General features: G+C 36.3%; 1 protein-coding gene across 2 annotated transcripts in view; it reads right to left on the bottom strand.

Annotated features, from left to right (window-relative positions):
• Nucleotides 1-936: 936 nt before the first annotated feature.
• MAP4K3 (mitogen-activated protein kinase kinase kinase kinase 3) overlaps nt 937-26,060 on the bottom strand; it is a 202,088-nt gene continuing 176,964 nt past the window's right edge. For both annotated transcript variants that reach the window (XM_081253508.1, XM_081253509.1), the window contains 12 exons: nt 25,268-25,352; nt 23,773-23,852; nt 18,673-18,733; nt 18,472-18,589; nt 16,436-16,494; nt 15,332-15,435; nt 11,163-11,334; nt 9,009-9,077; nt 8,839-8,931; nt 5,614-5,684; nt 3,059-3,114; nt 937-2,386 (listed from right to left, as the gene is read on the bottom strand). In XM_081253508.1, coding sequence (XP_081109634.1) covers nt 2,299-2,386; nt 3,059-3,114; nt 5,614-5,684; nt 8,839-8,931; nt 9,009-9,077; nt 11,163-11,334; nt 15,332-15,435; nt 16,436-16,494; nt 18,472-18,589; nt 18,673-18,733; nt 23,773-23,852; nt 25,268-25,352 — 1,056 coding nt within the window. In that variant the 3' untranslated portion in view covers nt 937-2,298. The remainder of the gene's footprint in view (nt 2,387-3,058; nt 3,115-5,613; nt 5,685-8,838; nt 8,932-9,008; nt 9,078-11,162; nt 11,335-15,331; nt 15,436-16,435; nt 16,495-18,471; nt 18,590-18,672; nt 18,734-23,772; nt 23,853-25,267; nt 25,353-26,060) is intronic.

Genomic DNA, 26,060 nt, shown 5'->3' with positions numbered 1-26,060 from the left:
AGTTAAACGTGAAAGTTAAATTTTTTTGAGATGTGACCCTTTATATAATTTATGACTTGGAAACTAGAAAAAACAGTGGCCCAGAAAAAGGATCAACAACCTTGTCAATAAATGCCAAGGACAGAATATTGATTTCTTGAAAATCTTTTCCATGACTCTGTTTTTCAATAAACTGATGATAATGTTATAGTGATAAAGATGTGTTTTTAAAAGTCATTATTCAGTTACTAGTGCTAAGATTAGTCAGAATGTATTTGAGCAGAGTGATAAATGTACACAGCTGCTATGATTATTAACAACTGTATGATTTAGAAGTCACATTTTTAGATAAGGAAACTGTTCTGGAGTTAATTATCCAAGGTCCTAACAACAGGCAGAAGCATTAACAAGAGTAGAAATGTCACCTCGTGATCCCCAACTCAGTTCTTCCCACATATAATCTTCCCCCGCTTGCCTCCAGAACTGCATTCTCCCTTCCTTTCTTTAACCCAGGAGTCAGCAAACTCTTTCTATAAAGGGTCAGATGGTAAATATTTTAGGCTCTGTGGGTAATATAGTTTTTTGGGGAAAACTGTATTTTTTGCAAAAGCAGCTATAGACAACATGCAAACGAATTTGTTCCAATAAAATTCATTTATAAAAATAGGCATTACGCAGGATTGGGCTGAGAAGTGCAGTCTGCCGAGCCCCGCTCTAACCAAAAGATTATGAATGTTTCACTAATTTTCCTGATCAGGAAATTGAAGATTCTACAAAAGATGCCTTTTTCACAAATGTGGGAATATTACCCCTTTATGAAATTGAGGAGACAGACCAAATAAAAAATCAAGATCTGAAGGATCAGAATGGTTACTTAAGGATTTTAGAATAATTAAAAAAACTTTTTCTCCTTAATGTTTTAGTCTCACTATATACAGATTAAACCAGATGACAAGCTACTATACAACAGCATGTTAAAAAACATGTTTATTTTACACTATGTACAATCAGGAACATATTTAAAAGCACTGTCAATTAAAATAAATGAAGAACATAAATCACAATTTAGTTTGTTCTTTGTGTATATATTCACATTAAAATATAAAGAACATATACCAAAAAAGAGCCAAGGTGTGCATTTTTCTAAAACTTGGTATATAAATATTCCACTGGAAAAAAGCAATCAAAAATGACTTTAACCAAAACTAAGTTCCTGTGATGTGTAGTAACCATTATATTGTTTATATGAGGTAGTAACTAAATTATTTTGGCCAAGTGTTAATACTCTAAATCAAAAGAAACATGAAAATGATCATAAAATAAGGCCAACAAAAGTAAAAATCCCACTAGAAATTTGAACCACTTTGCTCTATGGAATGTTATAGTTCTTCAAAGTGATTATAAGAAATGTTTAGTGTGGACTCTTTGATAATGCTAACTTATACTTTGTGCATACCGTAATTCAGACAACTGCAGTGCTATGTCGCGGTACCGCTATTCTGTGATTCAAAATTTTTTTCAAAGGTATTGTTTTTAAGCACAGACAAGCAATCTTACAGGATTCTGCTGAAATATAAAAAGACCAGTTACTACAACAGGGGGTTAATTGGTTTGTTTCACATAGAAAACAACCCAAATACATTTTAAAAAGATGCTGGGGAGCCAAATGCATATTGACGATGTCACAGCTTACTTTTGTGACTTAATACATCACATATCAATACTTTGTGCAAATATAAACACACCAGTGTACTTGCATTAAAATTAAAAACAAGATTATAAAATGATTACAGCCTCCATTACAGTTTTAAAAGTTACAAGATTTATCTTCATATTACTAAATTACATATAATAAAAATACAATAGTGTTAAATGTACGGTTTCATTGCCAGCATCCCATTTTGTAATATAGCCGCACCCAAGAATATACTAAAGGATTCTTAAAATATTAATCCCAATTGCATTTTCATCAACATTTACATCTGTACAGATAAGACACTTAACTTGTACATCTCATAAAATACATTATCTACATAAATTCTTAGTGTATGTCTTCAGCAATATGAAGTTTCACAGAAAAATACTGCCTATATGTACAAAGATTACATAACAGTGAATTAAGCACTTGTGTGGTTCAATATGCTAAATATATCCATACCACTTAAAACAAAAAATTTCCCCATCTTGTCTCATGCCACAATAAATTACAAGTAACTGAAGCCAGGTAACTGCAGCTTTTGTACAGCTTCAAGCATCCGTTAATGTTGCAGTGGTAGTGTTCTTTCTCTCTAGAGTTAACTGTCAAAAGCACAGCATTTCTCAGTAACTGTTTTCATGACCCGCGAGGATGTATAAATTGCTATTTGCTGTGGGGTTATCGGTTGGCCTACTTTCCAAAACCACGACCCTAAAATAACAAACAAACAAACAAAAAACATACAACAAAGTTATTCTTGAAAACTAATGTTAGCAGAAAATTCTTCCACTGCTTCTTCATTGTATGCCTCTAATAAATGCTCCTTATCTGATATGTGGGCCGAAACCATTTGCAAATCAGTATAATTGAAGAGTCAGTTCCAGCTCTGGGAAGTACACCTTTGTTGCCCACCACCTCCCACCTCTAAGCCAGTGCTGTCCTAAGAGTCAGAGGGGTAAAACCTGTACTAGGAATAAGTTGGGGGAACCTAATTCTTATCATGAATTCTAAAAACAATCTGTAGTTCAAGAATCAGAAAGTAAATCAGAATAGAACTCCAAATCCTATTGGTACTAAAACTGAAAACTTTTCTGTTTGCTAGCGTATGGTATCTCCTCTTTCTTGTCCTGTAAATCATACTTTAGATATTACGTTTAATGCAAAAGCAGTACTGACAGATCTATATATTCTTGGTAACTGGAAGATCAGGCACATTCTCAAAGGTTTCATAACTTTCTGACCTGTGAATTCTTATATTATGAAAAATATAATGTTGAATATATTACTGTAGAAATTTCAATTCTCTCAAAAAAGAAACCAGTTTCATGTTGGATTTATAAAACATGTTTAGAACTATGTATTTAATACAACTCCTTTTCATACCTGTCAGATCCAAGCAGTCTGAAAATTCTCGTGCTATCTGAAATTTCTTGTGTGACCTGTTCAATTAAAATATCAATTTAATTTCTGAAATGAAAGGCACAAAATTTTATATGGGTATTTAATTTATAACTCTATAGAAAAGAAGCATAATTCCTAAGATGGAAATAGATCCCTGTATGACTGTTAACTTGTTAAATCAGCACATAAGTGCATCCATTTGTTAGTCCAGGAAAAATTTGGCTAATTTTGAATTAATCATAAAAACACGAGAGTAGTAAACCATTTGCTGGCATACAGACTTCAACGGAAAAAGTTAAAAGCAAAGCACCTAGTTCGTTTTATTTATCAGAAACCTCCTGTCAGTCACCTTAATGCTAATAGCAAGACTCTTGCAGCAGTAAGCCACTTAGGTATGGTCCTTTCACTTAAAAGGCTGCAGTGTGGTATGATGGGACAAACTCATGACTCCAGTTTAAATCCCAGTTCTCCCACTTACTAGCTGTGACAATTGCACAAGGTATGTAATTTGTTGGAAACGGTTTTACCTTCTGCAAAATGGGATAGACAATGTTTACTGTGCAGTGGTATCTTGCAGTATTTTTGTAAGTATTAATGGGTATAATGCCTAGCTAAGGAAATGCTCAGTAGATAACAATTCTCTTTCCCATTTCTTTCCAAGTCTCCTGAAATAATATTTTCTAATGGCATATGTCCTTAAAGAAGTCCTCAGTGTGACCAATTACCAGTTGGGGAGTTAAGACTAAGTCTACAGGAGAAAGAGAAACCCATTGTTTATTGCTTACTGAAAGCAAAACATTCCCAATTATAATGGCACTAGCTTCTCCCCAAAATTTGGTAGGCTGAAAAAACAATTTGATTTTGAAACTGAAATTATTCTGGAAACAGCAGTCAGTGATTCTTGACTTCTTTTGTAACTTAGCACACCTGAAGGATACAACATGCTCACTTCAGTAGTAACGGTTCAACATCTGATCTTCAAAGTATTCAATATTTTGGGATTTGCCTACCTGAAGGACATAGCATTTTTGGAGAGGTTGTATTTAGTAAGGGCTGTTTATGTAGTGTGAAAAAGCCCCTCAGGTGACTGTTTGGGCAAACTATCTTTTTTAAACCATTCTCTTGTATCCTATGATGCCTTTCTCTGCCTGGTGTTTATTAGCTGTTGACTGTTCTTATCTCCAGGCTCCATTCCCTCAGGTGATTTAAAAAAAATCTTCCTGAGAGGTGAGCCCTCTTGCGGGAATTACTCTTAGAAACATACTGGCAGTGGGACTTCGCTGGCAGTCCAGTGGTTAAAGACTTCACCTTCCAATGCAGGGGGTACAGGTTCGATCCCTGGTTGGGGAGCTAAGATCTCACATGCCTTGTGGCCAAAAAACCGAAACATAAAACGGAAGCAATACTGTAACAAATTCAATGAAGACTTTAAAAGTGGTCCACATTAAAACAAAACAAAAAAATCTTAAAAAAAAGAAACATACTGGCATCCACCTTTCTTGAATACTTACTATAGGCCAGGAATTGTGCCAAGCACATCACATACTTCCTTTTGTTTAATCTTAGCAACGCTATGAAATAAGTACTATGCTGTTATCCTCAATTCACAGATGAAAAAATACGGGCAGAGAGAAGTTAAGTGATATGTCAAGGTCACACAGTTACTGAACAGCAGAGTTGAGACTGAACCCAGGTGTCTCCTCAGGAACCCACGCTCATGATCATTCTGCTATACTGTTTACTGGTTAGAAGAAATGCTCTGATCTTAACGAACGACAGTTTAAAACACAAATGAGCTATTTTCTTGCTTGAGGCACCTCATGTTTTCCCTTCCCTCCAATGCTCAAGTAAAAGTTACTACTGAGACTGGCTTGGGGTTATTGAAAGAACTTAGGATGATTTTACTTGCCTGTAATATTCTAGGGGGCAAGTACCAAGTCTTGTTCATGCTTATAACACCAGCACTTTCTGGCATAAATGATGAACTGAATTAAATACGTCATATGACTTGGAGTTCAATTATTCCTGGAGTTAAATTAAGGTAGGAAGGACTAAGGAGATAAGAATACCAGAAATAGGCAAGGTGGCTTCAAGAGAAATGTGGAACCCTTTACTTATCGTCTGCATTGGTCATTATTTCTGAAATACAAAGTAGAAAAGGTGCTTCAAGACAGACAGAGCCTGCATCAGCACTCTTGTTCCAGGTGACGGCCTGGGAAAGTTGAAAGAAAATCAGAGTACGCTCACTTTTAGCAGTATTTAGGAAGTTCTTGTTCTGAATATAAGGGTGATTATCTGGAAGCACATAAAATAGGCACTGAAACTGTTTGACTGAATGGACAGAGAGAGGTTGCTATAAAGTACGTGCCATTAATTTTATCACTAGATTGAATACAGAAAATATCAATAAAATGAGCAAATCAAGTATTCCTTGCATCAATCAGGAATTTTCCAAAGTTAAAGAATACGGTGTGATGTAGAATTTGATAATGCTTCATGACTATTTAATGGACATAATTTTTTAAAAGATTACTTACCTCATTAGATCTAAAACTTCTACCTTGCATTCCATGTTTCCAGAAAGCTAGCACACTGTCCTGCAGGCAAACTAGCAGGCAAGAACAGCTCAGTTACTGTTAATAGCACAAGAGTTCAGCTGATAAGCATTATTTCATCCCTCTTTCTACCTTGCATAACAATATTTCAATTAATAACTAGTGTTAGTTAGTCATTCCATATTTATAATGGCATCTTTACCATACTGCCTAGAACTACACAGTATACACTATATACTACTATATAGCATAAATACTATACAGACTTTACTCATCTTTTTGATAAGAAAAAGAAAATTCACTGAAAATATTTTTGCTATAGAAATTTTTGTTTTGATAAAATATTTCAAACATATAGAAAAATATGAGAATAGCCTAAAAACACACGTATCCACCATTTAACTCTCAAATCCTAACATTTTGCCATATTTGCTTTTTGTTTTAAATAAAAATGAATACAGCCAGCATCCCTATAAACTCCTACTCTAGTTGTATTCTAACCTTTCCTTCCTCCCTGAGATAACCACTGTTACGTACTTGGTATCTGTTGTTCTCATGCATGTTTTTACTATTACAACACAGTAAGTTCACATTATCAGTGTAAACTTTATATTGGATGTTTCCAACTTTTATACATTTAGTATGATGAACCAAATGATGTTTCTAATTTTTTTGTTACAAAAATGCTGCAATAAACATTCTTGTACCTCTTCTTAAACACATGTACAAAATTTTCTCTGGGGTAGACACCTAGAAATAGAATTACTGGGATATAGGCATATATGTCTTCTAAAAATTCTAGTTTTGCTTTTTGTATTTACATATTTAATATATACTTTTGTGTGTATTCAGTGAGGAAAAAGTCTGATTTTGTTTCCTGCAGATAACCAATTGTACTAGCATCATTTGTTGAACAGGACATCACTTCCCCACTGACATATGATGTAAATTTCCAATTACACGTAGGTCTATTTCTGAGCCTTCTCTTCTGTTCCACTCTTCTATTTATCCCTGTGTTGATCCCACACTGTCTTAATCACTATAGATTTATAGTAAGCTTCAATATCAAGTAGGGCAAGTATTCGTCAATATTTATTTTACTGTTCTTGGCCTTTAGCTTTTCCATATGAATTTTTTTTTTTTTTTTGCGGTACGTGGGCCTCTCACTTTTGTGGCCTCTCCCGTTGTGGAGCACAGGCTCCGGATGCGCAGGCTCAGCGGCCATGGCTCACGGGCCTAGCCGCTCCGCGGCATGTGAGATCTTCCCGGACCGGGGCACGAACCCATGTCCCCTGCATCAGCAGGCGGACTCTCAACCACTGCGCCACCAGGGAAGCCCTTCCATATGAATTTTAAGATCAGCTTATCAAGTGGCAGAAAATACCTTACTGGGATTTTTATTGCAAATGCACTGAACGTGTGGATTAATTTGTGAAGAACTAACATCTTTCCCATATTCAGTGTTTCTATCCATGGATGCACTGTAGTTTATTTGTTTAAATCTTCTTTTATGCTTTTAAACAATAATTTGGAATTTCCTAGATGATGGCCTTAAATATGTTTGATTACATGTCTTACTGGCATATCAGAAAGCTATCCATCTGTGTTACTCTTATCTAGCAACTCTGAATTTGCTTACTGGTTCTAACAGTTTAGAGCTGTATATTCTAGTAGATATTCATACCATCAGCAAAAAAAGGACATTTTACTTATTTCTTTCTAATCCTCATAGTTCCCTTTTCATAGTCCAATGAGACTATGTTGAAATGTGATGATATGTGATGATAGCAAACATCCTCATCTCATTCTCCAACTTAATGGGAATTAGTTTAACCATTAAACACAATACTTTTAATAGGCTTTGCTAGAGGAAGGACATTTCCTTCTACTCCTAATTTCTAAAAAGTTGTTTTTTAAAAAAAAATCATGAATGACAGATTTTACTGAACGCTTTTTGTGCATCTACTGAAGAGTTACATAACTTTTCGCTTTTAATCTTTAATGTGCTATATTACATAAATAAATTTTCTGATGTTGAACCATCTTTGCTTTTCTGAGGTAAAGTCTACTATTTGATGATATGGAATTCTATTTGCTAGTATTTTATACAGATTTTCCAAAATCTATTTTCATGAGATTGGGTAATTCTGTCTTCTGTATAATTTAACTGATTTTAGTATCAATAGTGTTAAACATTGATTTATTCTGCATTCCTTCTTTGTCTACAATCTGAAGCAGTCTGTATAGCACAGGAACTATTCCTTCTTTCAACGGTGGATAAAAATCCCCTATAAAACCACGAGGCCTTATGTGGGGAGAGTCTTGATTAGTAAGCACCTCAAACCACAAGCCTGGCTCTGGTTCCCCATCTCCTGTGGGACACTGCTAGTCTTCTTTACCACTCAGGAATGCATACTACTTTGAGTTTCTGTTCTTTGTCTTCTTTATTGAGCTAGCTATGTGTTTTTAAATATGGATTCCATTTTAACATCTTGAGCAGATGTCCCTCAAAACTGACTTCTTCTTATCATCAGTGTTTGCTTGTTGGGAGAGAGGCATTCTAACTGGGAGAAAGAATAAAAATAGGACCAAGAATAAGACAAATGAACTATCTGCCCTTGGCCCTACCATCCGCCAATGCATATACATGCAAATATCTTTACTGATAAAGGACACCAGAGAAACTGTGTATGATCATTTCACCTTATTTTTCCTGAACGTAATCATTTTAGAATACTGATTGTGTAAGAAATCCGTTTTCAGAAAAAACTCATCAAGCAAAATGTAAAAATGGCAAGAAGTAAATTCCATATACTTATGGATCTCTGATCAGGAGCTACAACAGCAAAAATACAAAAGACTATACTGAGTACTAAATTTTAAAGTACTTATAGGGGAACTGTGCAGGAGTCTGGAGAAAATGGAAATTCATAACTAGGTTATGAATAATGATATTTAATTATTTATTTTGAAAATGTCAAATCTGTAGGGAAAATAACATTATTTACAGATTATGTCACAGTTGTTAAACTATTTTAGAGAATGTGTAAAAGCAAAGACTGATATTCACCTCATATTCATTACATCCTACAATTTAAAAGAATGAGCCCTTAGTAATATATTTTTATAATTTCAAATAAGTATTAGACTAATTATTTTAAGCAGTTCATAATGCAATCAAACAAGAAACACAAAACTCTGGCTTACCTATTGACTCAATCTGGAAATCAAAGGTGAGTTCTGATGATAGTTTTCTGCTAGATTTTAATCTTCCTTGGAGATTTACTATTTTTATACAACCTAGAAAGAAAAAAAGTCACTCAGAAACTAAGATAAAAAAACTCATTAAGATAAGATATTCATAAATAAAAACTTACAGTCCAAGCATACAAGAATGGTATCTCTCTCCAGTTGGGTTACATGAGTAACACTTGTCTGTGGGGTATCTACAACACAAAAAACTCAATAAAACTTAGAGAAAACAGTAATATTTAAAGCAGAGACATTAAAAAAAGAATTCTGAACATCACTGAATTTGAAATGGATATATATTTTTAACTATACATATGTAGTGGTTAAGCCAGGTGGCTTGGAAACAAAATTTGATGCAAGAGCTAAACTAAGTGAGTGCTTAATGGAGGGTTAGCTATTGTCATTACTATTGGTGATGCCACTATTTTATTCATATGTGAAATTAGGAGTCTAATCTTCTGTATTATGGCAATGATTAATTTCTGATTTTAAGCTTAGAAGGCCAGGGGCTGTGCTGTGTACGTCATTATATGTGGTGCCTAGCACATGCAATACATATTTGTTGAATGAATGAATCAGAGAGTCAAACAAATAACTTCAGGTCCAAATGAGTTAAGAAAAAACCTGAAGTATTTTTTTTTTTTTTTTTTTTTTTTTTTCTTTTTGCGGTATGCGGGCCTCTCACTGTTGTGGCCTCTCCCGTTGCGGAGCACAGGCTCCGGACGCGCAGGCCCAGAGGCCATGGCTCACGGGCCCAGCCGCTCCGCGGCATATGGGATCCTCCCAGACCGGGGCACGAACCCGTATCCCCTGCATCGGCAGGCGGACTCTCAACCACTGCGCCACCAGGGAGGCCCAGACCTGAAGTATTTTGAGAAGTATGAAGCACCATAAAAATGATTAGAGGCCCTATTTTTATAATAATGATTTAAGAAAGTTTTCACAAACTGAAAATGTTTAAATGACATAGTTTTCCAGGAAGCAAAAAGTAGGATATCCCAAGCTTTGTATGAACATCAAAACTGAAACTGCTAAACTATAGGCCTTTGTTTCTGGAGAGTGGGTCTGATCCAAAGTCTAGCTTGCCTGTTTTCTACTTCCTACAGTATTTAGAATCTTAATAAATCCATGGATGGCTGTATTTCAGACCTTCACACGTATTTTAGACCTGGTACTTCTGTAACTAACCAGGGTTGGAAGGATATGGAATAGGCCTCCTGTACATCAGGCCAACGAGATCTTTGTGACTCTTACACACTTGGTGAAAATTAGTCAAGAAGCCAGTCTAGCATTACTGGATAGAAAGCCAGGAAAATGAGATTTACAAATTGCTTATAACTATTAGTTCCCGAACACTGGAGTCATTTGGAGATCTGCTGACACCCAGCTGCTGGCCCCAGATATTCTTATTTAATCCAGGGTGTGTGTGACTTGAGGTATCAAGAGTGTTAAAAGCTTCTCAGGTGGATTCTAATGTGCAGCAGAGTTTAGGAAACCACTAGCTTATAATTTCAGCTGATACAAAACCCTAAACATACTTTCTGTCTCTTACTCTGTCTCATCCTCTCAAAACCAGAGATGAATTATATTTGTCATGTTTAACTTCTAATAAAGGGATTTCATTATGGTAAGAGAAGTAATCAAAAGTTCCTGGGAAGGAAGGGACAAACTTCTTTTGTCAGGAAATGAGGCCCTTCATTCAACAAATAGTAGAAAAGGATTTAAAATTAAAATGCTTGGGAGAACTAAGACAACTGGAATTCACTAAATAAAATATTAATCAACCAACAATCCCTTCTTGTTAAATAGGGAGGAAGAGATTAGAAAGCAGGAGTTCACCCTGTGTCTCAAAGGGAAGATGGGCCTCTAAAGGGCGAATTTAACAGAGAACTTAGGGGCACCAAAGAGAAACCACAACAATGTTGTCAAGGGCTGGCCATGTTTTCCTTCAGTAATGTGTCCTCACAGGAAAGCTGTTTCAAGTCCCCTGGGATTCAGCAAGCCATGAAATTGTCTTTAGACTTTTGTGAATGTCTGTGATCATTTTTTTTCAATGCCAAAAAAACTCAGTCTCAATTCTTTTCCTTTTGTGAACACTCTTTCAGGCTTCCAACAAACTCCTGACTAATCAATATTTATTGGCAAATTGGTTCTTTAACATTTCCCTTAGTTGCCAAAGACTCTGAACAAAGGGCCTTTGCAAGATCTTTAAAAATAACCTTTGCCTAATGAAAGATATAGTAAATTTATTACTTAATAATTCATTAAAAATCACAAACCTGATTCTGTAAACCATGAAGAGGTAGAATTTGGATTGACTGTTTCAAATCGAACCACCTGGTTGAAGTCTCTCCCTTTACTGACACCAACACAAACTAAAGGGTACTCCTGTTCAGGAACGACCAGCATTTCAAACATTCTAAGTGGACATGGTATAGGAAAATCTATGTGCTAGAAAAAACCAAAATATATTAAACAAAGGAAAACGAAAGCAAAAAAAATTTCATGAGAACACTAATAAGAATTTTTAGTTTTATGAGAATATATAAAATAGTACTCTCTACTATAAAGATTGGTTCTTCGCACAGAAACTCAGGGTATGCAGAAAATCTAAATTAGAAAGTATCTTTATAAAGAATTCAGGTTAAGCACTGCAAAAATTTTTTAAGTTAAAAACCACACACTTTTCGCATATTGGGGTGAAACAGACTTACAAATCACCTGTCCAACCCTCTTTTTTCAGAGTTGGAAACTAAGACCCAGCAACTGGGTGGCTGGCCCAGGGTCCCCCTTGCCCCCTACCCTGTGTGGCAGAGTCTCCTCTCTCCTAATCCCAGGCTGCTTCAGTACTACTCCTCTGCCTTCTTATCCAGCTGAGCAAACATGGATGAGAAAACTGAAATGCTAATGAGCAAGAGACATTCCCCTTAGAAGTGTGGACAGAAAAAAAAAAAAAAAACTACAAATAAGAGAAATTTAGCCCTGTATTTCAAGTGGGTCTATTTAATAAATTAACTTAGTTAAAATGCAACCCATTTTAATTTTACCTAAGTTTAAAATTATTTTTATTTTGCTACAAAGAGACTAAATTCACACTCTGAAAGTTTGGAAAAATAGAGGAAAACATTAACTTCATTAGTAATCAGGGAATAAAACCAAGATAACCATACACACCCACCAGAAGAATGACAATAATAAGGGTTACTCAGAGAAGAGCAAACAAATGCTCCTAACACTGATGGTGGGAGGATAAACTGGTGTGACCACAATGGTTAATTACAATACCTATTAATGCCGAGATACACATCTCTTAGAACCCAGCAATAACACTCTTAGTTATACACTCTAGAGAACGTGACTACATGCACGCACAGGAGACATGCAAAAATATTCACAAGCTGCATTGCTCAGAATAACAAAAACCGGAAGTAACCCAAATGCCTATCAATGGTAGCACGGATAAAATGATGACACATTCACACAATGGGAAATTAGACCACAGTGAAAATGAACAAACTATGGCTATATCCAACAGCTACACAAATATCATGCTGCACAGAAGTGAGACCCAAATTAATATATACTTTATGATTCCACCTGTATACAGTTGAAATATCAGGTAAAATTAATGCTAATATTTAGAAGTGCATGCTTACATGGTAAAAATGGAAAACAAGGCAGCTGTTTTGTAGGGGGTGCCATGGGGAGGTCTGAGGCACTAGCAACGTTCTTCACGATAAAAAGGTTTTAAAAAAATATATTGGTCTTAACACATTTTATTAAGTCTACTCTTAATATAGTTTATATTTTTGTTGCTCTTATAAATGGGCCGTGTTTCTATTATACTTCCCAAGTGGCTATCATTAGTATCTCTAAAAACTACTGAAACTGATTTATTTTTTACTCTGGTAACTCACTGTAAATTCTAAAGAAAATAAATGATAGAGAAAATAAACAGGTGAAATGGGGCTCCCGTAACTACTAGTCTTAAAGTGTCAGAAGATGCAGTGTGGTCCTCATGGCTGGAACGTGAAGCTCTGTGCACACCTGTCGTTCCCACATTCTTCCTTCCCCGTGACTGCCCGAGTGCCCCCATCCCAGAGGTCTAGACACTCCTTCACGAACGCTCTCCAAACACCCTCTCTGGGAGCATTCCCACCTGGGGATATGCTATGGATAAAATCTGTCCTATTTTTAATAAGGTAAAACATTTAAAATAATTCTCTTTGAAATGTGGAGAGAGCAGTAAGACAGGAAGAAAGCAAATGCTTCCGTATTTTTTCCTCAGTAAATATGAAAACCAACACCTTGTGAATACTTCTACTTAGCTTCCAACAATAACTAAACAATATGTATAAGTCATTAACAGAAGAGGATTCCCATATAACAGTTTAAAATCCAGTCGCTATTGGTGATGGTCCTTGAGGGCAGTGACTATATCTTAACTCTTTATCTCTCTAGTTAAACAACACTATGCCTGATTTGTAATGAGTACATGAATGTCTGCTTCAATTTATAACTTTTATTTATACTGAAAATGTAGTCTAGAGAAGCAAAAACTTACTCAGAAATCTCATGAGGAGGAAGTATATGGAAAGCATAAGAATGTTTTTGAACATATCTGGTAAGAGTTGTAGTATAGAAAACATCAAAAATACTAATTGAGATAATGCCAAATGTAGAAACAAAATATACATATAGAAATCTCGAAGAAGAGACACACAGAAAGAACTGGGTTAAGATGAAGGGAAATGAATAGGGGCGTGTAGCTCAGGGAGTTTAAGGAAAGTGGGAAGAGCAAGAAGTCGTGAAGGAGGCCTGCAAGTAGAACTGTACTGTAAGTCTAACATCCTAGAATACTGGCAACAGGCCTCATCAGTCAGGGGCAGGCTCCCTGGTACCATCTACCCAGAAAAGAGAAAACATGGATGGATAATTTTTAAGCTTCCCATGTCTTCAAAGTATATTTTCTCTCTTGCATGCTCTGAATACATAAAATTCCTTTAACAGAGAAAAGGGTCTTTCATTACGTATTAGGATAAATAGTTTAATGTATCAGGTAACACGTAAAATTCATTCATACTAAGGTTTAATCAGACTATTAGTATCCATGAACAACTGATGTAATGAAACTGCTTTCATTCTGATAGAGGTTAGGAATGAAAGGAATAGGAAGGACATACTAAAAGAGACTAAGGAGGAAGACAGGGAAGGAAAGGGCTGTAGAAAAATAACTACATACACTTTACCACTCCATCTAGGACACGTCATGCTTTTTGTCAAACAGGCAAGAACAAAGAGGAACTGAGAACAAAACCATGTGGCCAGAAATGGGCTGGGTTCAGAAGCTCTGCTCTGGATAATTTATAAGGCTATTTTCCCTTTCAGTTTTTGGTTTAAAGAATTTTTGTTTCGGTGAATTTATTTGTGGAAATATGACCTCAATGGGTTGTAAATTCTTGAAACTCTTTTTTTTCATTTCTTTAGCCCTAGTTAATTTTGAGGTTAATAAATAAGGATGTGAAAATTAAAACTAGATTCCCCACTCATAAAATTTTAAATAACAGAAGCCAATACTTTAAACATCCTAACTCTATATTATATAACTGAGGAAGAATGCACTCCAATTATATTCCGATCCCAACTGCTATGGAGATATCAGATGCTCATGAAATAAGACTACTTAATCTATATAAAATAGTGAAGAAAATAGCTTAAAAAATTCATTTGGTATTTCCTTGGGGTGACTGAGCCAGCACTTCATACATTTTAAGTTAGTTTTTCCTCTAAATTTAAGTTATAGCTAAATAATATTAAATGTTTTAAAAAATATTAATTAAAGGGACCTCCCTAGTGGTCCAGTGGTAAGACTCTGCGCTTCCATTGCAGGGGGCATGGGTTAGATCCCTGGTCACGGAACTAAAATCCCACATGCAGCACAGAGTGGCCAAAAAAAATTTTTTTTTCTTTAAAGATTCTAGAGAAACTAAGGCACAAAACACCATCCATGGGAAGGATTGGGCAAATTAATACATAGGCATATATCCAAAACAAATAATTTCCCCTTCATTATGGTTATCCCTTGACTTTTTAAGGCCAAATGCCAAGCTGCAGGTTGTCCCTCTGCTGTGATGGAGCAGGTCAACCAGAAAACATATTCAAACAATATTTCACTGCTCTCTTAGTACCTCCTGTTCTTGACATCAGACTGTGTATGTGATCCAGTATTTCCAGCTCCCATTGCCATATCCCTGAACTATTTATCTAGTCTCTTTCAAAACTTCTATCAGGCCAACTGTGTTTTTTATAATTGGGCAGATTTTCACCACTCTGCCATATAATCCTAAATTATTACATTAAATCTTGAGAATTAACTGGAAAAAAAAGTTTCTGAAAGAACAGGAAAACTGACAAGCTTTTATACTAAAGATGACTTAGGCATGCTTACCTTAATTAACATAAATTTCTGCATTGGTTCAACCCATTCTAATAGGACAATGCTAGTTTGAAGTGCCCCACATAGGTATTTGTGGCCTGTGTAAGGATTTCTCACTGTCAAGGCAAAAAAGTATATGTAAGTTTTCTTATAATACATAAAAGTCCTTACAGTAACAGTTGCATACTTCGAAAACAAACAAACAAAAGTTGACTGCCAGTTCAATTTCTTAATTAGACTGCAGAGTGAAAAAGAAATGCTGTTTCAGGTAGTAGCAGGAAACTCCCTTATCACTTGCAGGATTTTTATGTGTATTCCCAAGTGAAAATGCTGGTCATTATGGGGCCTGGGGGCGGGAAGAAGAACTTGAGGTCTTGTGGTAGCAGAAAGATTAGCAAGATCCTGAAGACAGGGTCAAAGTAGGTTTGGGGAGAACTTCCCAAATTGATAGCTGCAGCACACGTAGGGGCAGGTGATTCAGTATGCTTTTTGGTAGTCATGTTCAGAGGCAGTAATGCTTTGGGCCACACTACGTGAAGACATTAATCAAGTCTCAAGATACAGGTTTACAAACAATAAAACTGAATTGCCTCAGAGTTTTTTAAGGGAGGAAAGGAAACTGCTTTTGGTTTTTCTAGATGCAAATCAACCAGCTAGCTGTTACGGGGGTTGGGGAGGACTTTCGGCTAGTGCTGTGTGATCAGGGAGACTATAACCTTCACATCACAAGCATAATGTTTCATCTATTAAAGGTACGAGAATAAATAATAAGTATGCCGGGTGAATAAATGTAGTCTCATGAGCCATTACAAAGCAAAATGGTGAATGATCAGTAACAGGCTCCTTAGAGAACAGGGTGTGATCAAGTACTGTAATAAAGTCATTCTCCATTTATCTAGTCAATAAATTATCTGCAAAACAACTACATGTGCAAGGTACTATATGAACATAGAATGGCCAATACATTTATTTTATTTAAGAGGAAAAATAAACTATTACTGGCAGACCGTCCTGGAGTAGTACTGTTTTACACTAGATTTTAAAATGTGCCTCTCAGCATCTTCTCACCCACTCTGCAAAGCAGGAGAGCTACATGATTTTGGACAGTTTACTTACCAACACAACACTTCTGACACCACTTGGTTTCAGGGATTTTTGCTGATACAGCAAATTTCCTAAATGGAAATGGAAATGAATATATAATATATGTAGGCAAAGTTAGTATATGAAAATAGTACTGTTACAGTTCAGTGGAGAAAAGATGAGTTGTTGTTTAAAAACTGGTCCTGACATAACAGATCATCTATTAAAAATAAGAATAAATTGGATACCTTTCTCAACTCCCCCCAATCATTTCCAAATGGATTAAGGATTTAAATATGAAAAACAAAACTATAAAATATTTACATTTTAGAATATGACCTTGGGATTTCTTTTTTTTTTTAAGTCTTTTTATTGAATTTGTTACAATATTGCTTCCATTTTATGTTTTGTTTTTTTGGCCGCAAGGCATGTGCTCCCCGACCGGGAATGGAACCCGCACCCCCTTGCTTTGGAAGGCAAAGTCTTAACCACTGGACCACCACGGAAGTCCTGGGATTTCTTTTAAAAATGCAAAAATAGGGGCTTCCCTGGTGGCGCAGTGGTTGGGAGTCCGCCTGCTGATGCAGGGGACACGGGTTCTTGCCCCGGTCCGGGAGGATCCCACGTGCTGTGGAGCGGCTGGGCTCGTGGGCCACGGCCGCTGAGCCTGCGCGTCCGGAGCCTGTGCTCCGCAATGGGAGAGGCCGCAGCAGTGAGAGGCCCGCGTACCGCAAAAAAAAAAAAAAAAAAGCAAAAATAAATCATACAGGAAAATACTGATAAACTTAAATTGATATTTCTTTCACTGCCGTATCCTTAGCACCTCAAACTATGAGTGGCATTCAATTTGTTGAATGAATTTAATACATTATTAACTTTGGTTTACCAAAAGGCACCACTGAGAAAGTAAAAAGATGAGCCACAAACTGATAAAAGAATAGGTCTCTATTCTGACAAAACGATATCAAAAAGTTAATGCATTAAAATTTATGTGCCTTACATTCTTTGGGGGCTCTTTACTTTTAAAGCTTGGAGGTCAGTTTCCATGCCGACAGGAATTTAGGATTATCAAGTTAGAAAGCTGAATGGAGTCATACTTTTAAGTAGGCAGAAAAATAACAGCACAAAGTGGCAGCTGGGAGAAAAAGAGGGGCACATAAACTGTACAGGAAGAAAGAAACTTCCTGACTAGTTATAGGAGCAATATCCCTAAGTCCAACTACAGATATTATAATACAAATGTAATAAATCAAGTTCATAATCATAACCAAGTCATCATGAAAAGATCCAATTAAACTCAGTGTAATCTATTTTAAAGACAGAAAAGCTTGCAGTGTATTTAAAAATGATTTTCATCCAAAAGTTAATTTTTTAAAAGTTTTTGTGCACAAAGGGGCAAATGTTAGCTATACTGTAAACTCAGCAATTAACAACAACAGATTTTCAAGGTACTTAAAAGTTAAGGTTCTACATTAGTTGCTTTACAATTAATATTGTAAAGAAAGAATGGTTACATTATAAAGTTTTTGTAAAATACAATTTATACCAAACTCAAAAGATTTTTACTCAACAAATGAGGCCCAATATAATAATAACCAAAAAGAAGAAAGAACATAACTAAAAATCCCTGAAAGTAGAAAAGCAAAAATCTCAATTTCTAAGTAGTAATTATCTTCTAACAAATATCTTCATTTAATAACTCACCTAAATTTTCTAAGTTTAGAAACTACTTGGAGAAAATTCATTTTATTCAGACGGACACAAATAAGTCAAAAACACTATATGTGACATAAAATTACCAGCAAATTACAGGAAAAAAATTAGTTTTAACCTTGTAGAAAAACAATTAAAAACTCAGAAAGAAAATGTTTGATATAAGTAGAAAGTATAAAGCAGAAAATTTTAGAAGAATGTGATAAACACTTGTAAAAATACATTACTTCTTACAGTTTTTCATTACACGTGATTTCTACAAACCCATGCTTTTTCAATTTCTGTAGTATATCTTTTTTTAGAATGAATTAACATATTATCTCTAAGGATGAAAACATAATTAAATGTACAGTTACCTTGGCAGTATTCTGTCGGGGAGTTTGTGTGCTGGAATAGAAACGGGTAACTTTTGCATTTGTCTCGCATAATCAAAAAGCCCTGGTAAGTTATGGGAATAAAGCTGAGAAGCTTTACCTGCAGAGAAAAATATATATGTCATAAAAGCTGATAACATAAATAGGAACAACTGTAAGGTATTTAAAAACTGAAAGACTTACCAGATATTGATAGTAAGCAATTGTTCATTACATACAACCATGTACACCTTCGGGGGAATAGCTGATTTAAAAAAAAAAAGCACAAAGTTTACAAAGGATAATAGATAATAGCAGTGTAAATATGTACATATTAACCATGTAGCTATCATATCATTAGGCCAGTTCTTAAAAAAGAAACTTTTTTTTTTTTTTCTTTTGCGATACGCGGGCCTCTCACTCTTGTGGCCTCTCTCGTTGCGGAACACAGGCTCCGGACGCACAGGCCCAGCGGCCATGGCTCACGGGCCCAGCTGCTCCGCGGCATGTGGGACCCTCCCGGACCGAGGCACGAACCCCTGTCCCCTGCATTGGCAGACAGACTCTCAACCACTACGCCACCAGGGAAGCCCAGAAACTTATTTTTAGTAGAAATTCATTTTATAAGGCAAGTAAAACAAGATGCTACACATACATATTTATATGGAAGAAAAATAAATTAGCAGTGTAATTTCATTATCTGAGTTCCCACATGACATGATTAGCTCCACTCTCCTTATGGTTAGGACTACGTAATCCCAAACTACACAGGGAAAAGGACATTTTCAAACAATGTCTATTCCTTTATTTTGGTTCTGGGGTTTTAAATACTTAAGACTCTCCTGTGTACTTCCAAAAAAATGGTCTTATCTAGGCATATGGACATGCATGGCTTTGGGAGCAGAAGAGAAAAAAGGATCACGGTGTCGTGAAACACAGGATATGGAAACAGTAGGTATGGAGGAAAAAAAAGGCCAAGAGAGAATATGATGAAAACGTATAAATCATAAAGGATATATATATGGAGTTCATTACTGAAATCTAGCACATAAGAACTGAGAGACACCTCTCTGTAAGCTTTAAGGTGATTAGTATTTAGGGTAAAGAAAGGGATTTCATGAAACATATATTTTGAAGGAAAAAAAAACAACTGCTCTCATTAACACCCTTCATATGCGTATCAGTGGTTCTCAAAGTGGTCATTGCACCAGCACCATCAGCATCACCCGGCATTGTTAGAAATGAGAAATGCAAATTCTTGGACCTCATCTCAGAGTTACTGAAGTAGAAGCTCTAAAGGTGGGTCCAGCAATCTACGGTTTAATCAGCCCTCCAGGTGATTCTGTTGCATACTGAAATTTGAGAACCACTGATGAATGTAATTAAGCATTGTGATTTAACAAGCTTGGTTGCTGGGTGTGCCCTGGCAATTCCTACTAGGTTACTCCAAAATAGACTGGGATGAGGGTAGGGAACAGAAAGAAGGAAGAGACTCATGATGAAACATATCAAGGCCTCTAAGGACATTACTTTAAAAAAGCCTTTAAAAGTCACAATGATGGTCCCGAATAATTAAAATAGAATAATAAAAGGGTGAGAAACAAAGTAAAATCTATTTTTAATAAAACCTGTTTCATTTATTTGCAAAATGTACCCACATAAAACACCTAATGTCTCCAAGCAAGTAAAATGTGGCACTGCTATGGTTTTTTTTTTTTTTGGCTGTCCTGCGTAGCTTGTGAAATCTTAGTTCCCCGACCAGGGATTGAACCCATGTCCCCCTGGGTTCAATGGATTCAATCCCATTGAATTGGAAGCGCAGAGCCCTAACCACTGGACTGCCAGGGAAGTTCTGCTATGTGGGTTTTTAAAAAAAATATGTATGTATGTATGTATGTATTTATTTAGTTGTGCCGGGTCTTAGTTGCGGCAGGCAGGCTCCTTAGCTGTGGCATGTGGGCTCCTTAGTTGCAGCAGGTGAGCTCCTTACTTGCAGCTCACCAACTCTTAGTTGAGGCATGCATGTGGGATCAAGTTCCCTGACCAGGGATCGAACCTGTGCCCCCTGCATTGGGAGTATGGAGTCTTATCCACTGTGCCACCAGGGAAGTCCCCCTGCCACGTGGTTTTTAATTTTGGAAAACTTGCCTATAACCGTGCCTCAGACTGCAAGAACATAAACAACATTTCCTGCTTTATGCTCTCATAAAAGTTTCACAGAAGAATTGAGAATTCATTGGCTATATTGAGAAAATTAGGCAGATAAAAAAAAGGGCAATGACTAATTCCAAGTCACATACCAGTACATGTTACCAAAGTAGCAAGAAACTGATTTTTATTTAATTCAGTGTTGAAGTGAGTTTATTTCCATAAAAATACATATTTACAAAGTACTGCAAGTACCAAACCAAACAAATTTATCATGGGACTATATATTTGTAAATATAAGTGAGTTTATTTAATACAAGCATATATAAAGTACCAGGGTAAGACACAAATTCCTTTGGTAATATCAACATAGGGACAATGGAAGAGTATTTATGAAAAGTTTTATTAAGTGTTGCATTTTCACTTTGGATTTTCATTTTTAGCCACGTTTAATAAAACTCTAAAGCTTTTCTAGATTTCTAATGCCTACTTCTCTTAGCAAAATAGGCTCTGGGTGAAATAATCAGTTTAGTAAAGCTATATAGTGCTTAAGAAGAGTAGGTTCTGGGGACTTCCTTGGTGGCACAGTGGTTAAGAATCCGCCTGCCAATGCAGAGGACACAGGTTCGAGCCCTGGTCCGAGAAGATTCCCACATGCCGCGGAGCAGCTAAGCCTGTGAGCCACAACAACGGAGCCTGCACTCTAGAGCCCGCGAGCCGCAACTACTGAGCCCATGCGCCACAACTACTGAAGCCTGTGCACCTAGAGCCCGTGCTCCACAACAAGAGAAGCCACCACAACAAGAAGCCCGCGCAACGCAACGAAGAGTAGCCCCCGCTCGCTGCAACTAGAGAAAGTCCACATACAGCAACAAAGACCCAACATAGCCAAAAATAAATAAAATAAACAAATTTATTAAAAAAGAACAAAAGTAGAGTAGGTTCTGCATTTTGCCTAGATTTAGACAGCTGCTTTCTCATTGACTCTGTGACCTTGGATAACTGACTTATTTCTGTGTCTCAGTGTTCTTATTTGTAAAATGGAGCTCCTATCCCAACACTGTTGTTGTGTTGAATGAACACAATGTTCCTTGTAGGTGTAAGATGCTCAGAAGGCTGGCGTACATTGAGCACTCCATAAATGCTAGCTATAAATAATAACAGCAGAAAAAGATTTGTAAATCAAGACCCTGTTCTGTGTCATTTTCTCACCTTTCAGCATCTTCCCCTATGTAGCAGACTCATGCCACCCAGTTTCTTTCCTTAGAGTACAGAGAAAACCAGCCTAATAATCAATTTCACAGGAAGATGGAAAAACTCAAGATCTTCTCTACTCTTATAGGCTTCCTCTGGGAGGGAAAACGTTCACCTTGATGGGCGTGTTTAGCTCAGAAAATATTACCGTAATAATGTAATTTCAAATGCTAAAGCACCTAAGAAGGGGAGTTACTGCAGAGTGGGAATGGGTGGGGTTGAAGGTACCTTCGCTTAACAGCCCCTTAAATTAGGTTGATGAATGCTTACCCCATGTAAGCATGACAGTGGTCTTGTTCCTTACAATTAATATTGTTACCAGTACTATGATTTTTAGATATCTTATTATATCCAAAAAAATTTACCACTTTTGACTGTTATTTACTAATTATTATAAATAACAAGATCTTTTTCTTTTTTCCCTAGTTCATATGTGTTTTTCAGCCACTTCACTGTATACCTCCTTCCAGATTAAGATTTAGAGTAAGTATATCAGTTAAGGATCTTGTTAGGAAATCTGATTTAAAAAATGTTGTGATGAGAAAAGATGGAAATGTTTGGTTTTGAGGAAATTATCATTACTTATGGATTTTTCTATTTTATTTGTAATCGATTTATATTAATAATGGAGAATTAGTCGTACATCTCACAGGCACCCAAAACTCAACATGACCAAACTGAATGCATCATTATTCCCTTCAAACTGACCTCTCCTTCTGTATACCACACCCTGCCAAGTGGTACTGTCACTCATCCAGTCACTCGAGTTGGAAAACTGAAGTCAACCTAGACTTCTTAACCTCCTTGTTGAACTGGTCATTCAGTTTGGCCAATTCTAGCTCTTTAATTCTCTAAGTCCAGTGTTTCTCTACAGAAGTGATACAAGTGGGAGAGGCAGTATGGTGAAGTATGTAAGGACATGGACTCTGGAGCCAGCTTGCCTGGGTCCATATCCCAGTTCAGCCACTTAACAGCTGTGGGATCTCTGAAAAGCTACTTTCTGAGCCTCAGATTTCTTATCTGAAATGAGAATAATAATGGTATCTACTTCTAAGAGTCACTGTGAAGATTAATAGCATTTAAAAACAGTACCTGGCACGTAATAAGATTTATACAGGTATTAGCTATTAATACCATCATCATTATCATCATTTTTGTGAGTAGGTTGTTTAGCAGTTCTGGTCTCTGGGTACTAAATGCCAAAAGCTGCCTCTAAGTCATTGTGACAATCAAACACGTCCCCATACAATTCCAAACCCCATTTTCCCCCCTGTCCTCTCCACTTCTGCTCTGACTAAACACTTCTTTACCCTTTAACCATAATCTCTAGTCTCATCTCTCACCACAATGCAAACAGGTATTTCTAAAACACAGATCTGATCATCAGCATGTTACACAAAGCTCTGGGGTTTGGCACCTGCCTACCCATCCACCTTCATTTATTGTTACTGTTCTACACTCATTCTATACTCCAATCGAATTATCCACTCACAGTTCCCCATGCTTGCCATGCTCTTTCATGTTTATCCTCTAACCTTCTACTCATCATCATTTATGGTCCATCTTAAATGTCTCTCTCCTTCTCATCTCCCCACAGGAGGTGCTAGTGATACCCACCTCTGTGGCTTATACTTTGTACTCACTCCTAGTGTGACATCTAACTCGAAGTGTGTTGCAGTTACTGGTTTACATGTTTGTTTCATCTATTAGATCATGAGCTACTTAAAGGTGAGGACTAATCTTGTGAGGGTGTCTTTAGCACCTGGTAAATAGAATATGCTCTAGGAAGGTTTTATGAACAAAAGAGGCAACAAATCATAGCACTGAAACATTTCTTGTTTAGTGTCTGTGTACAATAACCTAAGAATTTTTTTAAAAAAGGAAAAATACAAAATAACATACTTGTTCCATTGATGTTTCATGAAGCTCATTGAGATTCAAGGTATAAATCCCTTCTTCAGCACCAAATATCAAGTACTGATCTGAAATGACAAAAGTAATCCACTGATTTTTTTTTTTTTTTTTTTTTTTTGCGGTACGCAGGCCTCTCATTGTTGTGGCCTCTCCCGTTGTGGAGCACAGGCTCCGGACACGCAGGCTCAGTGGCCATGGCTCACGGGCCCAGCCACTCCGCAGCATGCGGGATCTTCCCGGACCGGGGCACGAACCCACGTCCCCTGCATCGGCAGGCAGACTCTCTACCACTGGGCCACCAGGGAAGCCCAATCCACTGATTTTGATATATAAAATACTCTTTAAAAGAATTGATATAAATTAAGTATATATGTATTAACATATGAAAAAAGAATTACTGTGGTCTGTAAGCAGTATTTTTTATTTTAATGCAAATAAGTAGTTAGAAACTCTAGCTCAAGGAATTGAGTTATATGCAAATATTAGCCTCAAAGGAGTGAAGAAAATTTTATGAAAAGAGGTTTTGAAGAATGGCATGCTAGGACTCCTCACTCATCAGAGGGTGCTAAGGACTGGTAGAGAATCTGCAGCAAATTTTCTAAATTCCCTCTTGGAGAGGAACATGTGCAACTGACATACAGAATGCAAATCAAGAACAGCTGATACAGACTCAAAGTATTTTTGCAGATGGGCTATTATTATAAACATAACATCAAAAAAACCAAGATCTGACTACAGCCTATTTAAAAAGTTAACTAAAACTTGGATGCTTGCTAGGGTACTCAATATCTTCTAGAAGATATCAGAAGTTTGGCCATGGTTCTGTTTGATCAGTTTTTATGATAATATAAAAAAGCAGGTGAAGAACTTCTCCAGGCTAAACTGAAGTATCCTGAGAACAACTTAGAATGCCAAGAACATTCCTATACTGCCTAGTATTTAGGATTAGTACTGGGAGATTAAAGGCATAAGCTTTGTGGTCAGACAGGACTGAATTGGGATCAAACTGCAGCTCTACTACCGATTGGCTGTGAAACCATGAACCTCTCTGAGTGTCATTTTCTTCACCTGTGAAATATAAGTACCTACAGCTTGGATTTTTGAAAGATTTAGTAAGAATACCTCTGTGTGTGTGTGTGTGTGTGTGTGTGTGTGTGAGTGAGAGAGAGAGAGAGAGAGAGAGAGAGGAGAGACCATACGTTTGTACGTATCTCTACGTGTATCTTTATACAGACATGGCACAGAGTATATGGTTTCAGTGTATCGATATGGTGACTACACAGTGAAATTTTAATACCATGTGTCACCTCAAACACTGCTAATAACATAGAGAAACATATTTACCTTAAAAACGTTTCTTTTTAAATTGTAAATTATTTTTTTCGGAAAGGTATGCAGAAAGTGATTAAAACTGAGTGCTTTCCTGGTCTCATGAAAACACTAAACAATCAGAAAGATAACAGATAAAAATATATAGTACTACCTCTTGTGTCTGGATTTATCCATGATGTTGCACAGTGAATTTTCAAGGGACATCCATTAAAAACCTTTGAAAAACATGCACCCATCTGGAAAAAACAAAAAATAACCAAATAAATCTAACGAGTCCTAGTCATTTGCCTTACAGTGGTATCACAGAGGTTTCAGGCACAACTGTCAGATGATATAAGATTTTACTTAGAAGAGTCATTTTATTCTTCCTATCTTCTCAAATAAACAAAGCAGTAATAGCAACTAATTCTGCACAATAATTGCTTACAGAAGAATTACTTACATGTCCCACATTAAGAGTAATACAATATTCTCTGGTAAGAAGGAAATCATAATCTCTACAAAGGTGAAAATTTTCTTACTTGGTTTCATGAGCCTAAAAATAGCACTAAGCACTGAATTTAATATTACAAAGTGGAAAAGGTATGGTTGATTTGAAATTCATATACAGACTTTAATCTCAAAACATAGAGATGTACTTTTAAAAAAAGTTGAGCAATCTGATTATTTTCCATGGAAAGATTCAACAAAAAGCTTTATTTTTTGATGTTAATATTTATTTATCAAGCTTATTGACAAACCTTTCAGATAATAAATATCTTATAGTGAAAAATAATATCACTCATTTGAACATTTTTTGATCTTCAAAGAATAAGATGTTAGTTTTGAAATTATTGTTCTGGTTAGAATAAATAAATACTAGAAAGCTTACCCAATTAATTACTTTTACTAACAAAAACTTGGCGGGAAAAAGAATACAGAAATATGTGGTAAGGACAGCACTG

The sequence above is a fragment of the Mesoplodon bidens genome (assembly GCF_964165515.1).
Source record: "Mesoplodon bidens genome assembly, chromosome: 14".
In the NCBI taxonomy this organism is placed as follows: Eukaryota; Metazoa; Chordata; class Mammalia; order Artiodactyla; family Ziphiidae; genus Mesoplodon; species Mesoplodon bidens.
Note: the sequence above shows the minus strand (reverse complement) of the source record. Positions and strands in the feature narration are given on the sequence as shown.